General features: G+C 39.3%; 1 protein-coding gene across 15 annotated transcripts in view; it reads left to right on the plus strand.

Moving 5' to 3' along the window:
• The window catches only part of ZNF536 (zinc finger protein 536), a 464,250-nt gene that overhangs the window by 350,759 nt on the left and 97,344 nt on the right, over window positions 1-16,147 (plus strand). The window contains exon 12 of one of the 15 annotated variants that reach the window (XM_059713830.1): window positions 5,580-5,643. The exons of the other annotated variants lie outside the window; for them this stretch is intronic. Coding sequence (XP_059569813.1) covers window positions 5,580-5,620 — 41 coding nt within the window. The 3' untranslated portion in view covers window positions 5,621-5,643. The remainder of the gene's footprint in view (window positions 1-5,579; window positions 5,644-16,147) is intronic. 15 annotated transcript variants of the gene reach the window in all.

Consider the following 16,147-nt stretch of genomic DNA (forward strand, 5'->3'; position numbering starts at 1 on the left):
TACAACATGGAGTAAGCCTCCATTCACCCTCTTCCCTCCTCTTAAATCAAATACTGTCCCTCTTATGGTGTTTCAGAATTCGAGGTCCAGGAAATGCATATCCTTGCCCTCACTGAAGGTAACACAATTATCTCATGACTGTAAGCATGAGAAGCTTCATACCAAATATTAGTCTCCCTCCCTTCTGCCTCACCTGATACCTTGCTTTTAAAAACTTATTTATAACATTTCAGAAAAGTAACAATTATCTCTGTATATATCAATCAATCATAAAGCATGCTGAGGTTATAGAGATCTAGCCACCTCTGCAAGAGGAGGATGCTACAGCTGTGACATAATTACATTATCAACTTAATTAAGGAAATGAGTGAAACTAGAGAGAAAACAAAACAGCCAAAGAGAAGGCTGGAGGTGGGAAGGAAAAGTAGGATGGGGAGGGGTGGCATGCAAAGGATGTGTTAAATTTAGCTCTTAAGTGGTTTAAAAAGGGATCCCACATATCATAAAATCATTGGGTTTTTATCCTGGGCTCCTTAGTTTCAAAAGTGATGGTGGCTGTGTCAGAAGAACATGAGGCAAGATAGAATAATGACACCCCCAGAGCCAATGGTACCACTATACTGTAGATCGTTAGGGTGGTGAATCATGTGGTAGAAGCTAGAATATATTCCCAGGCTTTTTCATAGAAGAAATTTGTCCTGTTGTTCTTGCCCACTCCAGTTTACTATTAGCTTCTGTACAAATTTGGGGCATGCAATGGCTGTAAGCTCAAGTCCCTTATTCGTTTTATTCTCACCCAAATATTGCACTGAACCAACAAATGCTATTTTCTGCCAGGATAGCAAATATTGCCCAATATAGATCACTGTGAGTAAAAAGCCCTTCTCTTGAATCCCAAGCATCTTTTATCTTTTTAACAACAAGAATGTTGCATTTCTCCAGATCCTTTATTTGATTTCAGTGTACAACTATGCACTCGTCTAAATGTAACCCATACATAGAACAGTGGTTGCACTACAGCAGTCATGGCGAGATGTCTAAAGGGGTGTCAGCAAATTGGACAGGGTATAATTTTAGTCAATGTGTTCTTGTCTTATTTTAGTTCAACATCATTTCCCAGTTGCAATTCTTTTGAGTGACACACGGAATGCAAAACAACATAAAAGGTCTGCCCTGAGGCAGATATGTGTCCATGTAGGACTTTAATTATTCTTTTTGAATCATATATAATATGCAAACCCAATTCCTTGCATAAAAGTGTGGTGGAAAATTGTGGATCACCTGTATAACTATTTTTTATGATAGTCCTTATATTTTTAGAAGTACTGAACACAGGGAAGGTCCTTAATAAGCAAATGTACTCTTTGGATTTTTTCATACAACGTTTAGGAGAGAATGCAAAACAATTGCTCCCATGGTGTTTTGCAATGGCATCTAAATCATTGTTTTTAGAAAGGCATTCTTTTTTTTTCATTCGACTGCTGTGTGTGTAAATGGCACTTTTAGTACACATATAGTACAGTATACATACAAAATGTATTTGAATTCTTTTCTTTAAGTCTCCTAACTCCTGAATTGCTGATTCTTTTCCTAACCCTGATCTTATTTAGATTGCTTTTATACCAGTGTAACTATTGGATTCACAGAGGTGACTTTTGATTTATACTGGTATGAATTAAATCCAAATCAAACCGTAGCTTTTTAAGAAATAATACTTAGTTGGCTTTTTAAATAGCACATGATTAGTTTTTATTAATAGACAAAAATAATGAAGTGTGTGTGTGTGTGTGCTTGCACGTCTTTTTGTTTTCTCTTTGAGTTTGCAGAGCATTGAAATGTAGATGGTTCTGATGTGAACTGGTTTTCATACAGAAAAAACAGCTGGTGTTACAGCAAATGGAAAATGTCATCACATTTTTGCCACAGATTCTCAGCTTGATCCAAAGCCCACTCATGTCAATTCAAGGCTTTCCACAGGAGTGAGAAAATAGGTGTGGCATTGCGCTGAATCTTTGAGACACCTCTCCTAAAGTTTACTTTATGGCCAAACCTTCGTGGAAGACAGAACCACCATGAAATGGAGCAGTCTGCTACTTTGGGGTGACATGAGGCAGCTGACATTAAACAAAATCTGAGCAACAGAGATCTATCTCCATCCCGTTCAAAACCTGTCTCCTTGATGTTGCTTCTAAATACCACATTTAAAAAAAATTATCTGCAAATATACATTTTAATTTTGTGTAATAGTATAGCCAGTTTTTTAACAGAATTTGACAGTATTTAAAGTTCAGTCAAATTACAGACAGACCTGAGGAGTTGTTGAATGCAGCATTTCCTGCAGCATAGGCTAGATGCGAAATCAAATGGCAACCTGCACAAGGACAAACAGGCAACATGTTGCATTTAAAATAGAACAGTTCTAAATGGGTAACCCATCAGTGGCCCAATGCAGTTATATAAGGCTTGTGTTCAAATCCCACTCTGAGTAATTTTCCTGCTTATTTACTCACTGTCAGCCTGTTTTTTTTTCTTTTTAGAATAAATTATTTGAAAGTATTTGAAGCCCATCTTAAATTTCAACACAAAGCTCTATTTTTAAAACTGTTATAAGAATTAAATTGAATCATTCAGATTAGATGTATCTGCCCCTCCAGTTCTGATCCCGGTGTCAATGCTTGTATTACAGTCTTTCCACTTACATTTTTAATGGGAATTACACATAGAGACAGGAAACATTTTTCACCAGGTGCTTTCCTTTTCTTTTTTTCTTTTCAATTTTAGCATGAAAAGCATAAGTCTAGTACCTGTTAGTTTGGAAACATCAAGTTATGTTGGTGTAAAAAAGGAGACCAGAGACAAACCCCGCTGATATCAGTGATGATCAGGTTTCATTCAGATGATATAAACCAAGTGTTTAGGCATGTTCAATTTTCTTTACAGTTCTTTTTTCATTCTAGTATATCGAGTTTTATAATTTACACCCAGGAGACTTTTTTTGGTCTGCAGCCCACTGACTAGCACTCACCTTGTGCTAACTGTCTGTCAAAAATGGTCACTCAGAATTTGTTGGTATGAAAAGTAAGCGTTTGGTACCTTTCTTTAGAAACATAATAGACAGCTTTGCTTTCACACCTCTTAATAGCCTTTTTAAAAATAGTTTCTCTAGAAGGATGCTTTTTTAGTGCTTGGAGCTTTACACCTCGCCATTTTTCAGAATTTATTAGGATTATTTTTTATGTTTTTATCCTAAATTTCCTGATGCCACACTGAGATGCTGCCAGTTTAGAAACTCCAGCTGTTGTGAGTCACAAGGGTAAGCTGTCAATGGCAACTGGATCACATAGGCAGGGAAATGTTATTTGTAAAGTCAAAGTGTTAACCCTTTGAGGAAGGGTTTTGTCCCTGTTCACAAAAATAAACTTTGCACTGTTGTGTTGTATTAGAAAATCCTAGTTTTGTTCCCTATGATTTTTAAACTATTATTGTCAATAGTGTAAATGTTTTTTGTGTCTTATTTACCTTTTCAGTATAATGGTTCCATAACCTAGCATATAGCTAGGCAGAGGAGAAATAATGACAATTCTCAATTTATAATCCAGGGCCTTAAAAAGTCTTCAGCTCTCCAAGTGAAAAGTGAGTTTTTAAAGGAACCCAACGTTATTCAGTGGTAGACAGGAGAAGCTTCCACGTCTGCATAAGATCTATTCAGAGTGGAAATTAGTTGTGACTCCCTGTAGTGCATGTGACTATGGGAAGCTACAGTGCTCATTTGTCCTGCTGAGATGTTCTTGTATGTGATTTAGTGGCTGCAGAAGTTATTTTTTTATTTTTTTAGTATTGCAAAGATCTGCTCCGGGGAACAACGTGGTAAAACTAGAAGTGCATATTCTACTCGATTCCAATAAAATAGCAATGTTCTTCCATAGGTAGGCTGGAAAGAGTTAGATGTGTGATTTAGCACAGATCAAGGATAAACGAACAGTATATTGCAACCAAGAATCAAGATCCTACAGTTCTTGTAAGAAATGCACGTACACACACATACATGCACATGGACACCTTTTACCTTAAGACTGATCTTAGGATTGGATTAGTGGCTCTCTCTAACTGGGGGTGTTCACTCTGATTAATTCATTTTTGATCTGCAACATAAGCAAAGGTACAGTTTTAAAGCTGTGCAGCAGTTCAAGTGTAGGCTTTTTGTCTGGCAGCTCAGAGTAAAATAATTCCAGTACCATTGCCACCGGTCTTCCCAAGCAGGCTCAATGGAAACCCTTTACATCACCAGGCTTGGCCCTATACCACAACAGACACTAAGGGACTCATCCAGTGAGCAATGGAAACTAGAACTTGTGTCCCACTACCTTAGCAGGGAGATGGTTTTGTTTCCTAAAATATGACTTGGCTCCTTGGGTACTAAGTTGCACAAGCCTGCAGAAATTCTGTGTCTCAGCAACCATGGAGCTGTGTATTATCTGAACAAAGCCCTGAATTATGACTTCCTATTGTATGCCAATATAGTGTCATTTAAAGTCTCAAGCCAGCCAAGAGCTCTCACAACCTTACCCTTTCTGCCACCCTGGGTGCAGAAATAGTTAGATCTTTTTGTTCATGATTAACTGACTCATGCTTGGAAACCATCAATTTAAAAACCATTTCGGTCAAAGTTACTGGAATGTTCTCTGCCCAGGCATAGCAGTATATTTAAATTACAAAAGTCCTCATAAAGGTGTCTGAAATATTCTTAATCATTTTCTGAGTATATAGCAAATTTGGTGCTAATTACAGTTATTTACATCCCCTACACACTCAAAAAAAAAAAAGGGTCTGCGTGAAATGGAAGGAAATTTGGATACATAATATGCAGTGACAGCTCCTACAGCATGATGGGGAGGGACAATTTGAGACTGTCACAGGGCTGTGCTCAGCTTCATAGAGATGGGATTTCTCTACATGCAGAAGTATGAGGAAGGCTAAATAACTCACAGGTGTCAAAGGCACCAAAGAATTATGCTTGTCTGACCTATGAAAGGATAAATCTCATTTCTTGCTGATAGCCAAGAGACATCCCTTTAAGTGCAATAAAAATTTAGCATTTTCCTCACCTAATTGTCTCTCATAATTTTCTCAAATTTATTAAAACAAGATTTTCCAATTTTTAAATATATTTTTTACTGGTAGATTGTGCTCTTTAGTATCATTTTACATAATTTAATACAATTTGTTCCATCCATTGGTTTTCATGGAGATACAAGCTGTTCGTTTGTGAGAAAGCTGGCATAGGAGTAAATGCTGGCAGAGAGTCACCTCCAGGAGTTTATTCAGATTTCAAAGTTGCGTATAGGCACTGGCCATTTGGAAGCAGATTATTGTTAACTTTGCTGCTGTTATCATTATTAGGAGTATTTTTTAATTTTTCCAATCGACACTGGTAGCCTTTCCCCCCCACTTTTGAAGCCTTGGAATTGTAAATCACACTTGTTCTGTCTGATGAAACAGTAAAAAATTATAAGCTTGTAAGTGTGGCTTTTCTTTACTGAATGAAAAGAACACAGGTGTTTCTTTAATTATTTGTGCAGAAGGAAAAAGTAATGCTGAGCGGATGTACTGTAATGATTAGAACGCTAAAGAGGAGAGGCCACAGTAAGTAAGCTTCTTGTTTCTTCTCTGTAGCTATTGTTGTGTTTCATTTTCTGCTTTATCTCATTCATTTAAGTGCTGTACTCTCAATTTCTTGAAAAAAAAATTGGATCTGTATGTATTAAAAATGTGCCAAACTGCTTGCAGTAGGGAAGTAAAAAGAGTCTGTGTCAGATTGTCAGTCAGATGTCAAGCAAAAAATTCCCATGGCCAGAATATGGTAGGACATTTTGCAAATCCATTAGTCTTTCTTTCTTTCTTTCTTTCTTTCTTTCTTTCTTTCTTTCTTTCTTTCTTTACTAAGGTCAGCTCTCCATCTTGAGGCCTCCCTAAGTTGCCATCTGGCTTCCTCATGTAGCATATTTCCTCATATAAGGTGCTTCCAAAAGCTGGGACCCAAGCCCTAGGTAGCAGGAAGAAGCCAATAATTGGACTTTTTCCTCCCTTTTACTCTTCCTAACTGGCACTTTGTTCACACGTGAAAGGACAGAGCCCCAGCACTGTAGCTAAGTTAAGTGTAGGCTTGGCCCCTCAGGTCACCCAGAAGGAGAGTGGTCCCTCTATCTCCTCTTGACTTAGTGGGTAAAAGACCAAAATCACCGTTTGGGTATACAGAATCAAGGCTATATTTTATGGGCATCATATATGGCATATTGGTCCATTTTCATCTTTCACAATGTTTAACAGAATAATGTATGTTTATGGTATTCTAAATGCATAGTTAACACCGAGAGTCTGTTTATCACGTGTCATTATGGGCCCAATCCTACTGCATGTTCATGTATTGAAGTCAGGAGGAGCTTTGTATGCTGGACTACATAATTAGGTTCTATCTGTTTATTACAGAACAGTGGGTTTTTTTCTTTATAATAATACTGTGTTCTATATTTATGTAGCAATTGTGTATACGTGGATCATTTCATCAACCAGTGAATGCATGGAATGCAGTCATCTCTGGCTTGGAAACCCTGTGGCAGTGCTATGCAGGAGAGTTGGGGTGGGGTCCTGGGGGTGGTAAGACATTCAACTGAAACTACAGTGGGAAGTATGTAATTATCAGAATGGGATTTTATCCAGAAAACCAGCCCTAAACCTCTCATTTTTACCAAGGATGCTATAAGGATCTTAATGCTTTCAGGTCACAGCGCCTTTATGTTTTATGTCAATACCTCTTCCCATAGCTATGGTATAGCATCTGTTCATAAATGACATCAGAGAAAAGAGTGCCTCAAAAGAGGGTCTCTTTAGAAGTTTCCCATCTGAAAACTAACTAGACCCATGATTTCATACCTAGCATTTTATATAGAATGATTTTAAGAACAGAACAACAGCCAACCCTCTTGTAATGTAGGAGTGAAGCCACTGAAAGGTTTTGCCCATCTACTTGCCACCATGGAGTAGAATCAAATTCCTAAGATTATACCCACATCACACCTTTGCTTCCTGCCTTTTCTTACAAAATGTTATTTGCTGCAATGCCTGGGGTCCTTGATTAAAAATGAAAAAAAAAATCTGTTTAATTTTGGCTTTCATCTGTAATGGCCCTTCACTGCAACACCTGACATTTTTGACTGCACATATTATCTCCTATGCTGCATGCAATAAATGAGGCATCAATGTAAAGTCTCCTATAACTTTCTGCAGAACTCTTCAAAAGGAAACCCAAATGTTATTCAGTACCGTGTGCTCAGATGAGAGCTAGCCATCCTGTTTAACTGCAAATTATTTTTTCTATCACCTTCAGTGTTAATTTTGAATCCCTGGTCAAATTCTGTGGCTTATGTCTTGTACCAGTGCAGAATGTATATAGTGTGTCTGTGGTTCTGTTGATCTTGATATCTTGTGTAGCCAGAAAAGCAGTCTTTTTTCTGTTCTCACTGGTTTTTGGTGCTTTTTGTAACCCTATCGAAGCAACCATGAGCCTTGTTCTCTCCTCTCCCTGGCCATCTGCTTGAAGCATCTGGTAATCAGGTGCAAGCCCCCACATCCAGAGCATTCATGCTTAAATTTGCAGCTACCTTGCCACCCACATTGGCTTGTTAAACTGCCAAAATGTACCTCTTTCTGTACTGGATATGAGAGTGGGACTGAAATTCCACCATCAATGTTCTGAAACTGTGATAGGCCCATGTGACGTTATCGCCTTGAAACATAGATATGTATCAGTCTTCTCACATTTTTCTATTCTAGAGTCTCCAGCTAATTGCTGCTTCAGTTGCTTATCATTGCCCAGCAATGTGTACTGCTTTGAGTTGCAAATAATTTCTCAAAGAAATATGTAGGTTTAAAAATGTTGATGCTTAATGTGCACTTGTCATTTCTGAAATTCTTTCTTCTTTTATATCTTTTTTTCATCTCAATAATCTTTATGTGTGTGTCTCCCAATAGAAGAAACAAATGTGCACATTGTTCTGTTTCACATTTTAATTTCATATCTGTATTCTAGGGACACTGCTGTGTTCCTAGCAGCTAAGAACAACAAACTGTCAAATCGAGGCAATGGATAAAGTGGCTTCAACTGAAATTTGGCCCGTTGAAGTCTAAGGTAGAAAACTGGTTATGTCTAAAAGCTCAGCATGCAACAGCCCCTGGCACTTCCCTGTAGCCCCTACAGAAATCTTGCAACAGTAGAGAAGCCCCACGGCCTATGGTTTGTTTTACTGCAGTCCTTAATCAGAAGAGTGAAAAATGTCTCACTTTTGACTTTTGTCACAATACAAGCTTAAACTGTTGTTGGTTCCACTGTTGGTGCAAGATCAGAAAGGGGGCTTAGTGTCAGCAAGTTTTACAAAGATTCAAGTCCCTGAGGAGTGTATTAGTTATTTCATTAGAACCAAAACACCATCTGTCTCTTAAGTTATATGGCCAAATTTATTAAGAGGTGTATATATATGTAAAATTGACCCTTGGAAGTATGTATGTATGTAGGTATGTATGTATGTGTATATGTATGGATATATATATACACACACACACACACATACATATACACATACGTACATAACTGTATACATACGTATGTACAGGGTCTTCATAAAGTACTTGTGCACTTTTAAACTTTAATAACTTAGGTTGTGCACAAGGATTTTATGGAGACCCAGTATACATATATATACACATGCATACATACTTCCAAGGGCCAATTTTACATATATATACACCTCTTAATAAATTTGGCCATATAACTTAAGAGACAGATGGTGTTTTGGTTCTAATGAAATGCACACGTGCACACACACACACACACACACACATACGTATAAATGTATACGTATATGCACACACACTTCCAAGGGCCAATATTTGTTTATAGGATAGTTAGCTATGTTAGCTATGGCAAAATGTTGTAGGCCTGTGCTACCTTTGGTTGCATATTCTTGTTCATTACTTGACATAATATAAATGAAAAGCCTCTACTAAGGGTCCTGATTTATCTCCCATTAATGTAAAAGACCTTCTGGATAAGATTTTCTTAATGAGCTATGTAGCCTAATCCAGTTGAAAGTTGGGTATCCTTACTTGCTTTGTTCTCTGAATAGCACAATACATGCTTAAAATACTGTTTGTTTCATATAAACAATGTTTCATCCCAGAAAATTGTTGCAGTATGCTAGTGCACTAGCAAATAGTTTCCAGAATACAGCCAGAAATAGTAAAATTTGGTGCTGGACTTTTTCAATAAATGTTGTGTGTGCAAACACTGAAAATTGGATTGAAGATTTTTAGGTACTAACTGCTCATTCTAATGAGAAAATCCATTTATGAAAGATACAGGGAACAATAACAAAGAGGTAAAATTCCAGACTGATCCTGTAAGTCAGCCTTACTATGAAAGTATTTTCTTAAGATGGTAGGTAAAATTGGATTCATGTGTGTAGGGGTGAGGGTTACACACAGAATGAAAAATGGTAACTATTACTCTGATTACTTCTTGCAAATTGATATAATTTTGCTCTTGATACACCTGTCTATATATTTTTCCTGCCAAAGTGCTTATTCATTACCAGCATCTTTCTTTAAACTTTCTTCAAGTGTGATGTAAAAGTCCAGAAATGTTTGTAATACATTTCTTTGGAAAGTTTAAATGACCTGGAAGAAAGTGTCATGAGCAATATAATTTTGCAGTTGGGTAGTACGTTCAATTTGTGAAATATCTGTATGTAAAAGGAAATTCAAAAGTAAAAAGAGATCAATAATATATATTTTTAAAAACATCCAACCAAATAACACTAATAAGCTACTACTGAACTTGATCTTGTAGAGTAAATGCAGTAATCTTTGATTTAAATGTCTGGTATATTAAGATTTCTTGGCTGCATTTTACTTGGGTTGCTTACTCATACAAAGCAAAGTACTGAAACTGCAAACACACACCCAAATCAATGTTTGCACATGAGTACAAGCTGCTCCTTATATATGTAAGTGCTTGCAAGGTCAGGATCAACATTTTCAAATGCATCCATTTTGTCATAATTGTGCGTGCAAATAGGTAACGGCATGCACAATTACATAATTTGCTGATAATCATGCAAGCGTTTTCCACATTCTTTTTCATCAGCTATGCTCACCAATTTGGAAAATTCTAAAAAAGGCAATTAAGGAAATCTGCCAAAATTTGGCCCTACATAAACTAAATGTGATTTCATATATATAATGGTTTAGAATAAAATGCAGTATTTTTCCAAGTGACTTAAAAATCTCTGAAAACTCATATTCATTATTGCTAAAGCCACATATAAATCCTTAAGGGTCTTTTCAGAAGTGGGGAAAACGGATGAGTATTTAGAAAAGGTCTTATTGGCTTGAGTCACAGAGCTGGCTTTCTCTGAGTGTTGTGGTGTAAGTTAGTGGGATAAGTTTGACAGCAATTTAATTTTCATTGACAAATACTGTCATAATATTGAGCATAAAGTGTATCAACAGTAGTGGTCGATGCTCAACCAGTCATATGGACTGGACGAGCTTACCATATGCTTAACTACAAACTTCTCTTGGAAAGCTCCTTCTAAGCACTTGTCAAGCTTAAGATACTAGTCAATAATGAGCTCAAACAGAACCTGTGAAGTTTTACATTTTATATAGAAAATGGATGAATATTTGTATGCTTCCCATGAAAGGGAATGTATTAGCATGCTCCTGACTATATAGCTACAATATTTGCATTTACACAAGAATTCAGTTTGAGGCTAACCTATAGAAAGACCATTAAAATGTCTCCTGGAAAGGAATCCCAAATATAAAATAAAAGGAAATAAAAATAAAACAACTTCTCCCAGTAATAAAGTACATATAAAAATACATTCCATGTATGTGTGTGGGTTTTTTAGTGGCGGGGTGGGAGGAGGGGGTTGTTCAAATTTGCACTTTCTGGAAATGATAGAAATGCCAAAAAGCAGGACAAACAAACAAAAGCAAGATTTAATAGTGCAATAATTGGAATAATACAATTTATAGGAAAATCTAGGTTTATGCTTCCACAAATTATACATTGTATATTCCTGTGGCTGTCTATTATGCTGTTTTGGGGTACATTTTCAGTATGCTGGTCTCTTCCTTCAATACATGGAATACCCACAGTATTCCACCCACAAATCAATCCAGAATTTGAGTATTAGCTCCTGACTGGAGATCACCATTCAGGTAATGCCCCCAAATCATTTTGGTAGTGTAGATTGTACCCATAAATAGAGTATCTGTGTCTCAGTCTCTTCTTATATATTCTATGGCTCACAGGTTTTAGCTGCTGTAGGTTCTTTTATATTCATTTCTGACTTTTTTTTTTTTTTTGGCTGTGGACAAATACTATGCCAGGTTAGAAACTCAGTTAGATAATTCAAACAGAAGTCTGACCTGATTCTGTCTTAATTTGCTATGTTTTGTTAGCATTGAGCCATTTGTAATTTAGCTACATGTACAGAGGGAAGTTGATGATGAGCAAGTTTAAACAATATGGAGAGCATGGTATGCACTCACGTGAATATCCTATACATCCCTTCACTGCATGTGCTGGGCAGCAGTCATTGTTCCCAGTTTTGCTGGGGTTTCATCTCTCCAGCCGTGGCGCACATTTTCTCAGTGCAGGCATTTGGGAAACTGATGTTTCATGTTACACTTCCTGTATTTTATTAGAGAATGAAAGTGAGATTGGACTTGGTTCTGATTCCATTTACATTAATGTAAATCAGGAGTGGCTATTGGATTGACATTGTTATGAATAACAATGAATCAGGCTTATGTGAGCCATGTTGACCACTCCTAAATATTACAACTGTCCTTTATATTCCAAGCTTGAGGGAGAGAGAGAGAAAGAGGCACTCACTACCTGTAGCCTTCTCAATTTGTCATTCTTCTCCCCTATTCATCACAATTAAAATTTATTTATTTCTTGTTTACAACTGGGATTTAGATTGCTTGGCCTAGAATTAGATGGGTCTAGATGGTACCATCTGCTGAATGTTCAACTGCTATTAAGAGTCTTAGGGTTTTTTTTGGTTTTGAATCTTTTTGTTTAAATGTATTCAGCTGAGAGAGGAAAGGAAAGTAAAAATGGTGTCCAGCATTATTCATTTTCACATTTTGGCAACCAAAGACATCTTGGCATAGATACAGGCCTTGTAGATAGTGCCTGAGTATAGAAGTGTTACAACAGCTTTGAAGCTTGCCATAAGTTACTGTTTTATTAGCAGATATGCATGGATCCACCAACCATAATGAAAATGTTTGGAAATCACATTTTGGTGGCCTTTGTCACTATATGATGAAAAAAACAGTTCTCTCTAGATGTACCAGCAAGAAGGACATCCCATTGTAACAATATTTTTGCCTGCTGGTTCTCACATTCAGGAAGGTTATCACTCCATTTGTTCTGCCTGTATCTCCTCTTTGGTTTTATCATGTATTAGATGTTCTGCAGATTGTCACTGTGTCCCTGGAAGCTCCAAATTTAATTCCTTTTGATTATAGTGTAAAAATAAGTTGGAAAATTTTAAAAGAACTACAGTTGAAAAGAAGAAAACACCACAAAGGGAGCATCCAGATGAACACGCATATGTGGCTTGCGGTGCCTCAAAACTAAGGCACCACAAACCACACACGGCACAAGTGCAACTGTTCATGATGCTGCAAATTTGATACCAGGAACTCCTGGTATAAAAAAAAAAAAGGCTGCAAAAAAAATTGGCGCAGCGCATGCTCCAGAAGTGTGCACCAGAGCAACTGGAGGCTGGGTCCTCTAGGGAGATGCTCTGCTTTATGGCCAGAATGTCGTCATTGCTTTAGGTGTCCCCTGGACTCTCCAGCATGCTGGAAGCTAGGAGGAGTGGGGAAATGGTAGTTTCTCAGAAGCAGAGCACCTTTATTAACTTCTGTTTTTCCCTCCCCAGGAGCAGGGTTGAGCTGCATCAGCCCAGCTGCACCCCTGATGCTGTCTTTAGGATGGAGGTCTGTCTGAGGTTTGCCCAGCCTGTGCTGGGGGGTGGTGTGGGTAGACTGGAGTGCCCCTGGGGTGTGAGACTCCAATCCACCTGCCCCCACCCCCAGCACAGACTGGGCAAATCCCAAAAGAAGATCCCTCCCTTCCCTTCCCCCCCGCCTTCCTGAAGACAGCTCCAGAGCTGGGAGGGTAGAGGTAGGGCAAGGGGAGAGAGGCTGTAGAAACGTACCCTCTCCCCCCTGGATCAGCTCCAAAGCAGAGCTCAATCCCCCCTGACCAAACAGCGAATGACTGTTAGATTGAGTGGTTCATTGTAACTCATAGCACTTTCCATTAAGCACCATGAATTACAGTGGGGAGCTGCATGATTATTAGCACCCTAAAAGTATAATATTTGGACCAAAGACAGTTGTGACAAATGTAGTTTTTAAAGCAAAGTGAAGAAGATCTTAAAGATGCATAAGTGGTTATGTGATTGGATTTTAGATTAAATTAATCTAAAAACTGTAGTTATAATCTAGACTGTTCTGAATGTTTTTCAAAATCTAATTTGCATTGATATGGTCAAATCCAAAACCATATCTAAACCTCTGTGGCTCCTGTTTTACAAGACCCTTTTTTGTGTGCACTTTTAACATGATGTGACCATATTGAGGGTTGTAGTTCAACAGATTGTTGCATCTTTTAACAATTTGTTCAGTAGAGGAGGAGGAGGAGGAGAGGGTTGAGGTAGCTATATATATCACTACTGTTGTTCAGTACAATACTTGATTTTTCTAGTTTAGCAACCAGCGCTCATTTTCATTTATTTTTTAAGGTTCTCAGCAGGATGCTTTACCAGTTCCTTAAGAGGGGCTTCCATTCTGACCTTCCACGTAGCCAGGGAGTGGGGTAATAAAGAAGGCACCAGTGTTTCTCTGTACATGGCCTCAGAGTGTGTCACGAGAGGCCCAAGAAGTGTCATCTTCCAAAAGGATCAGAGCCTGCTGCATACCCTGTCCTTTCCAGTCTGGGGAGAGGTTTCTGGCATTACAATTCAAAGTGCTTGCTACAGTGCTCTTTCTCAAATTTGTCTCTGTGTATATGCTGCTGACATGTTTCTAGTGCACCAGAAACTGTAGGGCTTCTCTTGACTCCAGAGTGGTAGCATTACGATCATGTTCTGTAACTCTCATTTGATTTGCTAAAGAAGATCTTGAGGGGATACCTGCTACAGTGGCTGTAGCACTACTGGTGACCAACTTTGTGCTTTGTATAATTTTCCCTTTTCAATTTATGTATTTTCTTAGCAAAAAAAATAACCTGTTCCAGACTGGTGAATTAGATAAATGAATTCAAGTCTTACTGAAAGTCAGTTATTTCTGCCATACTGCCATACTCTTGGTGTGCAAAGCAATTTACTGACAAGTGTACCACATGTCTCCAAAATACCAATGGACACGAGTGAGAGAAAGCAGTTTGGGTTAGGTTGGTAGCCTCTTTTTAATGGAAGAATGGCTGGCTGGCGAGATTGTTTGGTGAACTTAAGTTGAATTTAAGAGATTTTTTGAGAGGAGGTATGTGGAAACTTCCCTGAGACAGTCTCTTAACTGAAAAACAATTACAACAGAGGATCTCTCATTACCAAGGTTCTGATCAAAGAAGGGGACTAACGACTTCCAACATGGCCACCCAGAATCGGTCTAAGGGCATCACAAGGGGATTGCTGACTGTGGTGTGAGGCATTCCCTCCCAAGGTGCTTGAATACTCTGCTGCTTCCAGTAGTACATTTTCAGTGAATCTGTAAACTTTGTATTTAGACATGGATTAGGACTTGGTTTAATGTTTTTTTCAATATTGTCCCTTCTTCATTTTAATTTATGCATGCCATTAGTTTTCTACTTATCTGACAGTTAGGGCTACTAGTAGCAAGTATCTACAAGGTGCATCTATGTGAGATGCTTTATTGTGCAGTAGCATAGTTTACTGTGTGGTAAGCATGTGCTTCTACATGCGCATACACTTACCACTCAGTAGACTTCACTATTTGTGAGTAAATTTGCTACCTGCAAATGCAAGTAGCAAATTTATTCCCAAGTACTTACTGTGCCCAAGTACACACATGTAGGCACACACCAGGAGCAGATTTGCTCCTGATCAGCCCTACCACTAGAAGGCCAGCCTGAGCTCAGCCCCAGGGCTGGACCACCTCTATGGCAACCCCAGCCACAGGCTGTTTAAAAGCCTGCAGGCATTTTGAGCCCTGGGGCACAACAGCAGGGAGCCTGGGGGGACTCTTGGTCTCTGCTGCCCCTACACGTGCTGTGGGCTATCTGTGCCAGCCTGCTTCCAGCCCAATGCCACTGCCCAGCACTGCAGTACTGTGCGGCTTCCAGGCCCTTGCTGCTGCAGGCTTCTGCCAGGCCCGCCAGCACCTGGGCCCAGCTGCAGCCAGGTCCTGGCTACAGGGGCCAGTGCCGTCTGCCTGAAGCCAACCCCCAGAAGCCTGCTCAAACCCTGCAGGTGCTGCAGGGCATCACCTTGCCACACGACTCCTAGTCCCATGCCATGCCTCTCTGCTGGGCACTACAGGCAGCTGCCCAGGCCCAGCAGCACAGGGACAGCTGCACAGAGGCCCAGAGAGCTGGCACAGGAGCCCCAGTTGCCTTGTTGCCAATGCCATATGCCACCACCTGGGGCCCCAACTGGTCACAGGAGGAGACTGGTGACCTTGTGGCACTGTGGGGTGAGGCAAAGGTGAAGTAGAAGTTCATGCAGAGTGGGTGCTTCAGTGCCCACATTTATGAGGGGCTGTGAGGCCAGATGCGGGAGCAGAGGCACAAGCACTCATTATGGCAGTGCTGCAGAAAGATCAAGGCCTTGCGGGCATGATGTGTCACCATCACCAACCACAATCATCTGTACATGACCTTTATGCAACAACTGGACACCATCCCTACAGCCTAGGACCCAGCCACAGCTCTGCTGTGTACAGCAGCATGGGCAACCTGCCTGAGCCCTTGCTCCATCCTAGCACCTGCAGTGATGTGTCTCCAGGGGAAGGCCCCTTGGGGCACCAGCAGCCTATCCTGCCT

The sequence above is a fragment of the Alligator mississippiensis genome, chromosome 10 (genome assembly GCF_030867095.1).
Source record: "Alligator mississippiensis isolate rAllMis1 chromosome 10, rAllMis1, whole genome shotgun sequence".
In the NCBI taxonomy this organism is placed as follows: domain Eukaryota; kingdom Metazoa; phylum Chordata; order Crocodylia; family Alligatoridae; genus Alligator; species Alligator mississippiensis.